General features: G+C 35.0%; 1 protein-coding gene across 2 annotated transcripts in view; it reads right to left on the reverse strand.

Moving 5' to 3' along the window:
- Nucleotides 1–15111, reverse strand: part of GLIPR1L2 (GLIPR1 like 2) — a 41496-nt gene that overhangs the window by 14228 nt on the left and 12157 nt on the right. The window contains exons 2-4 of one of the 2 annotated variants that reach the window (XM_017530636.2): nucleotides 12090–12335; nucleotides 9784–9887; nucleotides 3748–3833 (exon numbers count right to left, since the gene is read on the reverse strand). In XM_017530636.2, coding sequence (XP_017386125.1) covers nucleotides 3748–3833; nucleotides 9784–9887; nucleotides 12090–12335 — 436 coding nt within the window. The remainder of the gene's footprint in view (nucleotides 1–3747; nucleotides 3834–9783; nucleotides 9888–12089; nucleotides 12336–15111) is intronic. The other variant, XM_037739290.1, reaches the window with a different exon arrangement.

Consider the following 15111-nt stretch of genomic DNA (forward strand, 5'->3'; position numbering starts at 1 on the left):
TTTCTTTCTTTCTTTTTTACGAGGGAGTCTTACCCTGTCACCCAGGTTGGAGTACAGTGGCGCAATCTTGGCTCACTACAACTTCTGCCTCCTGGGTTCAAGTGATCCTCCTGCCTTAGCCTCCCGAGTAGCTGGGACTACAGGCATGCACCACCATGCCTGGCTAATTTTGGTACTTTAGTAGAGACGGGGTTTTGCCATGTTGGTAAGGTTGGTCTCAAACTCCTGACCTCAGGTGATCCACCAGCCTCAGTCTCCCAAAGTGCTGGGATTATAGGTGAGAGCCACAATGCCCAGTCCTGGCATTTATCTTATGCTCTCTCTTTCTCTCATCACCAGATCAGTCTCCAAGATTTGCTAATTTGGGTCTATACATGTTAATCAAATTGGTCTTGTCTCTATTTCTCTTATAAAAACTCTAATATGAACTTCTTTTCCCTTCTGGGCTATAACAAAAGCCTCCAGAGTGATTTACTTTCCCAAGATTTTATAACCTTTTTAAGAAATTAAAAAAAAAAATTGAAATAATTCCTAATTACAAAAAAGTTTCAATACAGTACAAATAACTTTTGTTTTGAACCATTTGAATATAAGTTGTCAACCTGATGTCTAATCATCCCAGAGTATTTACTGTGCATGTGCTACAAAGACAATCTTCTATATAATCACAATATAATCATCAAAACCAAGAAATTAAGTTACATCACTATCATCTAATCTACAGATCCCATTAAATGTTTGCCAATTCTAACAACAGTGACCTTTATAGCAAAAATTAAGTCTTGTGCAGAACCATGTATTACATTTAGTGTTCATGCTTTTAATTCTTTCTTTGACCTTCATTTTTGAAAATAAAGTCAGTTATTTTGTAGACAAATCTTAAATTTTCAAAGCAAATCTACAAGTTGGACTTATTTGATGCTTCCTTCTGATTGGATTAGGTTATGCATCTTTCCTAGAAATGCCACAGAAGTCATGCTATGCTCTTCTCATTGCATCCTCTTAAGTAGTGTATGGTTTTCCCATTACTAAGGATGTTCACTTTGATCATCTTATTAGAGCGGTACTTGCCAGGCTCCTCCCCTGTGAAGTTACACTTTTCCCCTTAGTAATTAAATGTTTTTATAGAAAGCTATTTTGTTACTAGGAAAACAACATTGTTTCTCATCTTGAACATCTCATCTAAACTTTAATTTACTTATTGATTTATGCCAGTATGAATTAAAATTTTGTTTTATCCAATGGGTTACAATTGATTACTATTATAATTATATAATAGTTAAAACTCTCCCAGATTTGACACTTTAATATGCATCTCTGTCCTTTTTGTTACATGTTCCCATCATTCTTTGAGCACTTCTGCTTACTTTAAAGATGTTCTGGATTCATCTTATACTTTCCCCACCCTATCCCTGGAATCAGGCTTTTTCTCCAATGACCCCTGATTCCTTTGCTTGAATATTAGAATTTAGAAATTAAGATCTAGGTGTTAGGTATGCTTAATGCTTTGGGGGTCACTTTCTACAGAGCCCTGGCAGAGCTAGGAAATATATGTATGTATGTATGTAGATGCATATATAGATATAGATATAGATATAGATATAGATAGATGTATACAGATACATATTTATATATATACTTATTTATTAAAATTCTTAATTTCCAATGCTTCTAATTCTAATTCACCACCGTAAGATTCATGTCCGTTTTTTTCCTTTACATATTCGTACTCCATTTCTGACAGTGAGAAAACTAGCCCCCATTATCCATAATTAATTTAGTTTTTTTTTTTTAATCAATCCTCCAGTGTGCTTCCAATCTCCCATCATTGTCTTTAGCCCCTACCACACATAGGTGCCCTCTGCACTCTGCTTAGACTTAGACACTCAGATTTAGCAAATAAAAATAAAGGATACCAGGTTGCATCTGAATCTCAGGAAGCAGTAATTATTTTCTTAGCATAAGTCTGTCCAATGCAATATTTGGAATATATTTATGCTGAAAAATTGTCTTGTATTAATCTGGCGGCTTAGGAGCTGGCCCTCCACTTGAACACTCTCCCACCCTGCTCAGACTTTGAAACCCAGCTCTGGGTTTCTGCATATGTGGATTCATTCTGCATATGTGGATTCAGGCCCCACTAGGGCCCTGACCTTACCCATGTCAAGTTATCTTCCCCACAGTAAAACTTTCCTCACCTAATTTGCATTCTGACACCTCATGTGTGATTGCCCCTAAGCATGGATGCCCGCTTTACTGGCTTAGGTTCTGAAATCTCTTCTCAGCCCAACCAACGTGGACTCTTCTTATTCTGCTTGGCCTCCAACAACCACTGCCAGACCATCCTCCAGGGATGCCTTCCCTACTGGCTTAGACTCTCCCTTCCATCCCATGTTGATGCTCTCCTCAACTTGTTTGGGAACAGATGCCACATGCTGAGTCACCCCTGCATGGACATCTTATTCTGCTCTGGCTCTGATACCCCAAGCCAGACCTCATGTATGGATAGTTACTTGTTTCCGTGAGGGTTCTGACTTCCCACACTTGGTCACACTCCTAGGTAGACAGCATCATCACTTTGCTTAGGTTTCCTTCCCACGCCCACTGCATTTTCTGTGCATCCTTTGTTATTCTGTTTAGGCTCTGACATATCTCCTCTGGCTGCCCCTCTGTGTAGATGACTATCTTCTCCTGCCCTGCCCAGTGACTTCAGGATTGAATTTTTCAGAAAAAGAAAGACAAGGAAAAGAGGAAGAGCAAGAATTTGCATCTTGATTCAAGTGAAGCAAAAGCAGAAATGTGAGGGTGGACTCGTCCCTGCAGTGGTATTATAGTAAAACTGTCCACTAGTTTTTGTTATTGTTTTATCTTTAGCACAAGAGCTTAATATATTGAGGAGGCTGAGGTAGAAGGATCACTTGACGCCAGGAGTTCAAGACCAGCCTGGGCAACATAACAAGATCCTGTCTCTGCAAAAATTAAAACAAATTAGCTGGGTATGGTGGCACACGCCTGTAGTCTTAGCCACTTGGGAGGTTGAGGCAGGAGGATCATTGAGCCCAGGAATTCAAGGTTACAGTGAGCTATGATCATGCCACTGCACTCCAGCCTGGGTAACAGAGCAAAAACCCTGTCTCTTTTGTTTGTTTGTTTTTAAAACCCATAATATGCTATTTACTTATTATCCAAATTTATCTCCTACCACATTCCTCTAAGCATTGTATATTTCAGCTATAGTTATACTTTTAGAATATATTCTCTCATGTTTGGAAAAACTAAAAGAAAAATGTAATGAAACCGTATTTTCCACTTTTCACTTTCTAAATATTTGGAGGAGATTTCAGCTTTTTGGAGGAAAAACGTAAAGAAAATGGTATTAAATATGTGCTACTTCATAAATATTTTGGAACACACTATCCTTTAAAGCAGTTATCAAATAGGCTGCTGTTTGGGAATAAATTGTGAAGCTTTTTCAGGGTATAACTGTTGTTCTCATTTCTTCTTTCTGACACTCCAGTATGTCCTTAGGGGAAGGAATAGGGTTAAGATAGACAAGGTTCTGCAGTTTAGAAAAATATAAAGATGATGCTGTGTCAACCATCCTTTGATAACATAACAGTAGCATTCTGATCAAAGGAATTATATTAACATAACAATAGAAACCAGTGTTTAATCACTTATTTTTCTTGTCCAATTCATTACGTTTTTTTTTTTTTTTTCATATTTAAGTTATTTTCTTTATCTTACTGCATAGAAAATCTGTGCATTTGTCACGTCTGCCACATCGAGTGCAAAATGTTCCTGGTTCATAAGGTCTTCTCGTCAGCGTTCCTCTACAAACAAAAAAGCAGAAAATATTTAGTTACAAAAAGCTTTAATTTTTTACATGTAATTTAAATAATATAGTTACTAATTTTTAATTAGGTTAAAAAGGTGAGTTAAGAAAATGCACTTAAGGAAATAACTTTAGAGATTCAATGTTTCCCTTTTGTTCTCCCCCAGAAAACAGTCTTTTCTGAAACAAATTCCCATGTCCTTGAAACAAAGTATTATAATTAAATGTAAGAATGGGTTTTAAAGCTCCTTTCATTTTAGTTTATAGCAAAATGTATCTTTTAAAAATGAATAATATAGGCTAGGTGTGGTAACTCCCTCGCCTGTAATACTGGTGCTTTGGGAGGCCGAGGTGGGAGAATCTCTTGAGACCAGGAGACCAGCCCGGGTAACATAGCAGACCTTGTCTCTTCAAAAATATTTTTTAAAGAATTAGCCGGGCGTGGTGCATGCCTACAGTCCCAGCTACTCAGGACACTGAGGAAGGAGGATCACTTGAGTCCAGGAGTTTGAGGCTGCAGTGAGCTATGACTGTGCCACTGCACTCTAGCCCGGACAACAGAGCAAGGCTCTGTCTCTAAAATAAATAAATTTAAAAATTGATGACATAGAATGTTTTATAATTAATTGCTTTCTGATTGGCACAAATACATAAAAAGTTTTGTGGAAATGATATATTAAGTATCTGTAGAGTTAACAAAATTATGAAATGCCTATGTCCCAAAGACTCATCTGCATGAATTATTTTGGGGGTCTATATATAAAAACACATAAATTCATAAAAAAGCAAATAAATACAAATGGAAGTTTACAAAGTTGATTTAATCCATTGTACAAAACTAAAGAGAGAAATAAAAAATAATTACATCAATTGCCTAGAGCTAAATGAGAAAAAAGGCCCCAAACTACTTATAAATTGGGAAATTTATATAAATGATCTAGGATAAGAAACATAGAGAAAACAAGTAGAGAAAAGATACTTTTGAATGGGGGCAGGGTCATTAATCCTGGTAATTTATTCAGGATTGCCTATTTACCTGTTATATAATTGAGAGCTATACAAATAAACATGACTTATTTAAGTCCTTGATTAGGCCTTATTAGGCTTTCTAGAACAATGGCCAAGCCTAAGAAATATATATTAAAAAAAACCTGAGTATCACATTTCTCAGACATATCTTATTTAATCAGAGAGTTTGGGTGATATCCAATAAGGCATCTGATACCCTTGAATTGGAAGCATTCAAGTCCACCAGGAATACTGATAGCAGTGATATTTTGAGAAAGGTTATCTATGCATGGCATAGACCTCAAAACTTGTGAAAAAAACATTGATACTATTGTTTCTACAGTAAAACAAAATATCATTTGACAAAAATGAATTGCATTTTAAGTCAACAGTTAAACATCAAACTGGGGAAATATTTGTGAATTACTTTACTTAAATGGAATGTGCAATGTCTATGGCACACTTACAACAAAATTATATGTAATTAAATGAAAGGTCCTGTAGTCAATTCAGATCCAACATGCCTAAAAATAAAAAAGTCCCTTTCCCTCAACCCTGTATATTTTCCTAGCTCAGTTAATAAAATTACCTATCAATTAAGCTGAGATTCTTATGGTCATCTTTTCTAATATTTGAGTTCTAGAGTAATCTAATATTGTTTTATTTTACTTTTTAAAATTGTACTTAAAATGTGTGAGTTTTTATTTTTGAAAATAAAAATAAGGACTAGCAAATAATTATGTGTTTCAGTTTTAAAAATATTGTTTCAGTTTTTTTCAAATACATTATAAACCATTAATGTAAAATGGAAGAATAAAACAGACTTGGTCATGCATACAGAAAATAACAAGTCAAAGCAACAGATATTTTTATACAGATATATTTACAGATTAGGAACATTTTCTTCTCTTTATTATTTCTTTTTCCTTGGCTCTTCTCTATTCCTTAGAAACACCAATTTGTAGATTTATATGCCATATGTATTGGCATATAAATCTACAATTTTTTCATATATATTTTGACCTCTATTCTTCACCTTTGTGTTTCTGAGAAAAATTTGCAAGGTTGCTTTGACTTGTTATTTTCTGTGTGCATAACCAAGTCTGTTTTATTCTTCCATTTTTACGTTAATTTCCTGTATCTATTTTAACAAATTACCACAAATTGGGTGGCTAAAACAACATAAATGTATTCTCTCACTGTTCTGGAGGCCTGAAGTCCAAAATCAAGGTGTTGGCAGGGCTGTGCTCCCTCCAAATCTTCTAAGAATATGTTCCTTGATTTTTCCAGCTTCTGGTGGCCTTAGCTCCTTGGCTTGTGGATGCATCACTCTAGTTGCTTCAGCTGTGGTCACACTGCCTCCTCCTTTTCTGTGTGTCTAGTGCTGAATCCTCCTCTTTTCTCTTACATGCATACATGTAGTTGCATTTAGCCCTAACCCAAATAATCCAGGATAAACTCCTTCTCTCAAGATCCTTATCTTAATCACATCTTTGCCATATTAGGTAATATTCACCCTTTTACCCTTTAAGTAGTATTGACAGGTTCTGGAAATTAGAGACTAAACATCACTTTGGAGGGGGACACCGTTCATTCTGCTATACATTCTAATCTTCAATTTGGTTCTTTTACTTTCATTTCTACCCAGTATTTTATAATACTGTAATGAATTGATTTTTTGTTTTTTTTTTTTTTTTTTTTTTACCAACTATCCTTAAGAGGGATAATGTAATTGCCTATTTTGGGTACATAATCAAGTAAGAATTGGACTGAGTTGACTGACATATATTCCAGTCTAGATCCTTCAAGGTAGACTTGCCAATATTTGCATCAAAGGAAAAACGGTTAACAGAAATTTCAAGGCAAAGAAGCCTATGTGATAGGAGAGCGGCAAGAAAAAAAGGATAATTTCAGCAACTAGCAGCTTCGTCTTATCATTGTAGTCATCAGAGACCCCTGCACTCACCATTCTTATTAAGATCACCAAATACCTTCATCTCATCTAATGAAACTGTCAATTGTTCTTCCTCAATTTCTCATTTCTCTCAGCAACATCTCATATAGTTAACCACTTTGGGCTTCTTAGTTCACATTCTTCACTTGACTTCAAAGTACCTTACTAGTTGGTTTTTGGTTTCCCTCATACCTCATTAGCTTCTTCTCTTTCTCCTTTACTAGCTCTTTTGCCTTAGGTTGAAATAGTATAGCGCCCCAGGACCTAGTTCTTAAATTAAGTCTCCATATTTGCTTCCTTATGCAGTGATCTCATTCACTGTGACTTGTACTTCTGGGCCTTTATACCAGAAGTTTCCTCTCCTTAGAAAACAACTACATACTTTCATATAGCTATCTGCTTCTCATAATTCATTCACATTTCCTACATTTACTTTTTTAACCTAATATACCAAAATAGAAAACATATCTTTTGATCTTCTCTAAGTTAATGACATCACCATCCACCCAGTTTTTCAGAGTAAAGACATAGGCACAGTGTTGCTTGATTATTTTATTCAATTTATTGCTAAAGTCAAGCCAAATGGCTTGTATTATTAGCTCCATCTTCATAAGATACCCAGAAACTGACCTTTCTGCACCATTTCCATTCTAAGGTAGGCAGAATTCTAAGATGAATCACAAGATCCTCCACCTCTCATGTATACACCATGCATAACTCCCAGGAGAGTGAATATGACGAATTTTACTTTCTTAACTACATTATATGGCACCATTGAACTTAAAATATTGACATTATCTAGGTTGGTCTTGACTCAATCCTATGAGTGTTTTAAAAGGAGAGAGTTTTCTTTAGCTGGCCATGGAAGAGAAGTCAGAGATTTGAAATATAAGAAGGCTCTGACATACCTTTGCTGACTTTTAGATGGTGAAGGCCACGTGTCAAGAAAAACATGGGCAGCTCCAGAAGATGAAATAACACATGGCTGAGAGCCAGCAAGAAAACCGTGACAAGAATCCCATCATCATACAGAGCTAAATTCTGCTCACAGCCTGAATGCACTTGGAAGCAGGTACTTCTCCAAGCTTCCAGGTGAATACTTAGTCAACATCTGGATTTTGGCCTTTGAGATCTTGGGAAGAGAATCCTGCCACAGTGTGCCTGGGTTCATGACCTATAGAACTGTGTAATAATAAATGGGTGCTGCTTTAAAATCACTACATTTGTGGTAATTCATTATCTAACACTCAAAAAATAATCCACATGCTAAAACCCTAATCCAAAATACCAGTCTGTAACCTGTACAACAGGAAATAGCCTCCTAATTGTACTTCCTCTTTACACTGTTGGTTCTTTATATGCCATTCTCTACCAACAGCTGCAGTAATATTTTTGTTAAGGTGTTCTTTTCAAAACAAAAATGAGATCATGTGACTCAATTGCTTAAGACCTTCCAATGGCTTTGTCATTACTTAGAATAAATTCCAAAATCTTTAACATAACCTATGTTATTATATTTGGTCTAGCTTTCATCTAACTCTCCACCTCAACTCCTACCTCTAGCCACAGTTATTCCTTTCTCAAACATGATAAACTCATTCAAATCTCTGAGATTTTTATACATGGTCTTACTTCTACCTGGAACATCTGGTTTTCAGCTCAAATGATACCCTCCTTCTGTGACTACGCTATCTATCTTCTAGACTAGTCACTCTCTACTTGCTAATCTTGCTTGATTTTTAGAGTATATTTTGTCTAATTAAAATATTATGTATCTATATGTTCACTTATTAAAAAATGTTTGTCTCCCTGCCAAGACTATAAACTAAATGTGGTGTCTTTTTGGGTCTTGTTAGTAGAAAGAACAGAGCCTGTACATACTCGCTGAGTGAATAAATGAGGATTTGTGCCCCAGAAAAACTTCCACCAATGCCCTCCTCCCTGGTGTAAAATTCTCTGAATTTGCAACACCAATCAGTAGTAACTTTTAAAGTTTATGCATGTAATGGGCATCCCAATGCTTCCAGTGTGTAGAAAGGAAAGGAAGCCTAAAATGTTTTGCAACTCTATATTCCAAATTTATTTTGCATGTCTGTGTTCAAAGTTAGCAAGACTTCTAATCAGTAAAGGGCTTTCTGAGTTTAATTTGATGTACAGCATAGTTCTATTGTTTTTCTTAGCCAGAGAAATACAATCAATAACCGCTGCTTTTTTATTTTTCTTTCTGATTAGTCCCAAATCATTTTATTTGGCAGAAATTCTTCTCAATCTTGGTAGGCAGTCAATTATTATTGTTTATTTAAGATGTTAATCGGAATATTTTCTCACCTATTTGGAAGTTATACTATTACTTATAGTATTATATTGACCTGTAAGAAAGCTTGGGACTTTCCAAGAGAGCTCTCAAGAAATGGAAGCTATTTTGGGATGTAGTTATTTTCCACCACTGGAAGGTACTGAGGTATAGGGTATAGTCACATATGAATAGCTTGACTAAAAGATGTTTAAAGTGCTTTTCGATCTCTCAAGTGTTACAATTCCTTATGAGACTAGCCCCAGTTAATAATGCAATCTCCAAGGCGTGGTCAATTAAAAGTGTACTTCCTGTTACAAAACTGACATTATTCCTGCAACAATTCTTACTATGCAAATTTCAACACATCTGCTTTTCTTTCCACTTTTACTACAAATTTTAAAATAACTATTTTGGAAAACAATTTGTCTTACGCTAATTAGATGAAATATTATGAAATAATACTAAAGTTAAGGTTACTATAGGAAGCAATATTTGGCTAGTGTATAAGTAAAATCAGTATGTCCAAGTTATGACTTATTTCATTATAAAATTGATTAAATGCTTTTCAATGTAAAGTACTGTATTTATTTTATAGTTCAAAAAACACAAAAATATATTAAAAATTAGAAAAACTTAACCTTGAAATATTCTGAATTTATTTTATTATTTTATTAATTTTAAATAACTTACCCTGGTGCGTAGTTGCATATGAAAATTGCTGCATGTCTAATATGTCCAATTTTTGAACATGGAGTAACAGCACAACCAACTTTGTAAGAGTTGTCCCAAACAAGCTAAAATAATATTTTCAAGAAAGACACAAAATTTAAACTTACTCTCTCATATTATAAACAATAATATATTCCATTCATATATAACTTTTCACCAAGCAAATCAAGAAATATAAATTATTTTCATTTAGAGACATATAGAGGGTTACCACGGAGTTAGAGAAGCATTTTCAACACGGTATTTAGAGAAATACTTGAATAGGTTCTACTAATATCATATTCTTAGGAAGAACTGTTTGAGAACATGGTTGATCCAGAATAATGCCTCAGAGGAAGGAAGTCATGCCTGATCAATCAATTTTCTCTCTTTTTTTATTGCATTTTAGGTTTTGGGGTACATTTGAAGAACATGCAAGATAGTTGCATAGGTACACACATGGCAGTGTGATTTGCTGCCTTCCTCCCCTTCACCTATATCGGGCATTTCTCCCCATGCTATCTCTCCCCAACTCCCCACCCCCCACCGTCCCTCCCCCATTTCCCCCCAACAGACCCCAGTGTGTAGTGCTCCCCTCCCTGTGTCCATGTGTTCTCATTGTTCAACACCTGCCTATGAGTGAGAACATGCAGTGTTTGATTTTCTGCTCTTGCATCAGTTTGCTGAGAATGATGGTTTCCAGGTTCATCCATGTCCCTACAAAGGACACGAACTCAACATCTGGTTGAATTGAAGAGTTCTAGGTAATTGGCAGAGAAGAAGATAGGAAAGAGGAGAAAAAGTTTTAAAAAAGATGGAAATTGTGGAAAAAAGGGAGAAAAAGAGGGACAATCCAATTCTAGAAAAGAAAGATACAAAAGTAGAGAAGAATTAAATGCTATTGGCATTTCTCCTTCTCTTTGTTAAGAAAATTATATTACAAGATAAAACAAAATCTGGCCTTTACATTAAAAAATAAAAGAGCTGGTTCCTATTAAAGAGAAATAGATCTTGAATTGGAGTGAAAAAGATGGGAATAATCAAAGGCATTCCCAGATAAACAAATTATCTGTATAACTTTAATATTTCTAACACTTTCAAGTGAACAAAAAAAGTACTTGCTTTGTTTTGTTAACCTCTGTGCAAGAAAGAGGAACTATTCTTGTTTTCTCTTATTCTTTATCTCAAGCCTTAGTGGTTTTAAAAGTGTGATTCTTAAAAAATAAAATAAAGTGACACATCAAGAAGGTGATACATTAAAAGAATAGAGAATATGATATCTGCAAGAGTTAAAGTGAAGTTAAGCCCATCAAATGCAGGAATCAAAAATGTCTAGGAGACTAGAATTAAGGAGTAAAAATACAGAGTACTATGTTAGGGAGTAGATTTGGTTAGTTTACTGAGTATTGAAGTCATATTAAAGAGGCTGGGTTTGATGGGCGCAAGTCAGTGGAGAATCACTATGACTTTCTAGAAGAAAAAAGTGATCAGAAAAAAAACTAATGAAAAAATTCTGAAGTATGATTGCATGAAACAGAAAGACATGAGTTCAACATGAACAAATTTCAAGTGACATCAGACTCTACTGGTTGAAAAATTATCTTTTAAATAAATGTGGGAATTCACGCAATAACTTGCATGAACTTCTTGATTACTGAAACAAATATTTACTGCAAATATTTAATGTAGTTATGTTGAGAATATATGGATGAAAAGGCAAGGTCTCTGCCCTCAGTGTAGTATCAGACATATAAATAAATTATTATTAAACAATGTGATATGTAAAATAACAAATACTATGTATTAGAAATGAAAAGTGCTTCAGTATTCCTGAAGTTTGAGGTGTGACGGTGGATTATTGAACCAGAGGCTGGGAAATAATACTATTAATTTTCATTTCAAATGTTTTAATCAATCAGCTATATAGTAGTATGTGTACTGATATGTGCAAAAAATACCTTCTACTTATAAACATAAGTCAATAATTTATAAATTATTTTTATTTACTGGTTTCTTCCCTCCATTTCCAGTGTGCATTATTTTTAGGAAAGTGCCTTTCATCTTTGAATATGGAGATTAGGTTTACTGTATTTAAGGGAATGTTTTAATTGTTTGTGACAAAATAGATGGGATAGTAGACATTTTAAAGATCTAGGAGGATTGATTAGAATTGTGATCTTATTAAATGTAATAATTTATCATTTGAATTTATATACAAATTTGAAACATAAAACTAGGCATAAAGCAATTAAGAAGTCTTTGAATTAATAACAATAAAAATTAGATACCTGAATATAATTAGAACAGTTTTTAGAGCAACTGCCATTTGTAAAATTGTACATTTCCTTCTCTGCATACCAACTTCTTATAGCAATACTTGCAGTAAATTCATTTTCAAGGCCGACCCACATATTTTCACCAATACCGTAAAATTTAGGATGGGCCATACGTACACCTTGTAAATAAATATTATGCTCAAACACACACTTTTTTCCCCATGCTCTAGCAGTCCGTGACAAAGCTACATCCCAAGTCTGAAAAATATTCAAAAAGCAAAGAAAAGAAAATGTTAATAATAAGGAGTTTTTTGTACTCTAAAATATTTTTTCTTGAGTTCTTATCATTAGATTTAAAGGAAACAATTCTAACTTTGTACTTGTGCATCTTGGTCGAGAAATTTCTATGGTAAAAACTTTGAGATAATAAAAAATGAAATGACCATTTCCTGAGACAAAGGACTATAGATATATTTGTAATTAAAATATTAGAATGTTAGATGATGGAAATGATAATACTCTTACAAGAAGTGAACATGTAGTCTGTTCAGAAGTATGTAATATACTTACCTGTAGTCTGCTCAGAGCATATATTTTTAAATTCATGGCTTTTAGTACACAGAAATATAATAATCTAAAATATTATTCATTTAAGGGGTTATTTATTAAGTACTGATTATATGCAAAATATATTGTCAATAATAAAATGCTAAGTCAGCATAAATTTTGTCCTCGAATTGCTGTATTAGAATTATATATATTATATATATATATCTGATTATATAAGATTTACAAATAAGAGATAAAGACAGATGACAGAAAGAGAATACACACACACACACACACACACACACACACACACAAACTTTTAACACATGGTGTAGCTGGTGAATGTTACAAAAAAAGGCACATATAAAGTTTGTTGCAAGTTACTGGAAATAGGAGAAAATAGCATTAGATGCTGTTCCCTGCCTATCTGGAAATAACCAGAAATGTGTGCTTTTACCATTATTTAGAGACTCATTAAATTAATTGTTAGTTCAAGACAAGAACAAAAACCACATACTAGAAAAATCAGCAAAATAATGGTGAAACCAAAATGCTAAGTACACATATTACAGTGTATCTGAAAGTAAACATTTGAAAACCAATACTCATATTTCCTTAGAGCAGGAGTATATAACATTTTGGCTTCCCTGGGCCACACTGGAAGAAAAAGAATTGTCTTGGGCCACAGGTAAAATACATTAACACTAAGGATAGTTGACTTAATTAAAAACTCACAAAAGAATTCATAATGCTTTAAGACAGTTTACAAATGTGTGTTGGGATGCATTCAAAGCTGTCCTGGGCCATATGCGGCCAATAAGCCACAGGTCTGAGAAGCTTGCCTTAGAGCTTTCTTAGTAAATTCCACAAATTATACATAAATACAATATAGAAAATAAACATATCAGACCTTTAGAATATCTCTCCACTACTTCCCTTCCCCAAAGGTAACCATTATTAAAAAAAATCCCTGGGTATACATCTCTCTATATCTGTAAATACAAACATATACACACATTCAGATATAAGTTTGTCTGTTTTAAATGGGTAGTTTGTGACTTTTTTCCCTTGCACTATTGTGATTATACCATATATAATATTATTGGCCTGCAATTTTCAGTTTTCATGTACAGAGAGAGTTCCATATTAACATAACTAGATCTGCTTAATTTTTACAAGGTTTACATAGTATTCCCTAGCATGAATAGTCTATAATAAATGTAACCATTTCACTATTAATAGACTTTAAGATTGTTTCCCATTTGCAAACAATGCCCCATGGATATACTGCAACTGATTTATTTTGTATATAGTTCACATACCTCATCCTTACTATGTAGCAGTCACTATTTTAAGTGTATTTTATGTATCATCTCACTGAATGTTCCAATAACCCTAGGAGGTAGGCATTATTACACAGCAGGTCTGTCAGTGCCTTTTAGAGAAGGCCATTCAGGGCCCTCAGGCGCACATGGTCTTCCTTCCTGGATTTCTTTGAGGTGCTCCTTATGAGGAATTCCAACTTGGATGGTTTGTAAGTCAACTGCAAGACCAAGGAAGGGCCTTCATAGCAAAACATTTTTTTTTTGGTTTTCGAGGCAAATTTCTTGAGCCAGTTCTTGCAGGAGACAGCGGTGCGGTGCAGTCCCCGTGCGCAGTCCGAAAGAGCTCAGCATTGCGGCTGCCGGGCTAATGCTTTTTACCAATATTTGTGGAGAAGCATTTGAGGCTTTCTTTTGTCTTGATATGCAGTCTCACGGAGACTGTGAACTAATTTTAGGTAAAAGACTATGAGATAATCATATAGTTGTTTAGATATTTCCAAATCCTATCTGGGTAGATCAAATGTCTAGTCGGTTTTGTTATTTTTTCTTTTTAGTCTCACGTAGTTGCTTATAGGAGTTCCGAGCCTATAAGGGGCAAGGGATCTAAAGTTCAAGTGAATGTAGAGGCTGGTGTGAACAGGGTGAAGGAGGTAGGGGTCTGAAGGTGGACATATCCAGGGAATTGAAGGGAAGACCAAAGGTGGTACAAGGAGGAAGGAGGAGCAGAGGTGATGGGAAGGGAGGGGTCTTAGAGGAGCCAGTTTGCAGAGATCTGAAGTTTCTCAAAGTTCCAAATTATCCTTAGTTAAATTCACACACCAACAAAAAAGGATTCAGACAGAGTTGGTGGAGCACAGAGTTACCAGGATTTGTTGAGAAACATTGTTTACCCTGCCCCCATGGCGCCTTTATGGAGAATACCTTTTAGTTTGTAATTAGTGGAAGGCAGGTAACAGCTGCCAACTTGGTATATTCTTGAGTTATGAGTAAATGTAGAGCACCTGTGTATTAATAAGAATCACCTGCGTAAGAGCAAATAAAGAGATGAGACTCTGCTCGGGGCCTTCAGCCTGGAACACTGTCAGCCTCTAAGCTCTCAGTGTTGGTCCCTTGGATAGATCCACTCTGTTGTTCTGTCTGGGTGTCTACCTCTCAATACC

This window comes from Cebus imitator, unplaced genomic scaffold (genome assembly GCF_001604975.1).
Source record: "Cebus imitator isolate Cc_AM_T3 unplaced genomic scaffold, Cebus_imitator-1.0 Scaffold67, whole genome shotgun sequence".
Lineage (NCBI taxonomy): Eukaryota > Metazoa > Chordata > Mammalia > Primates > Cebidae > Cebus > Cebus imitator.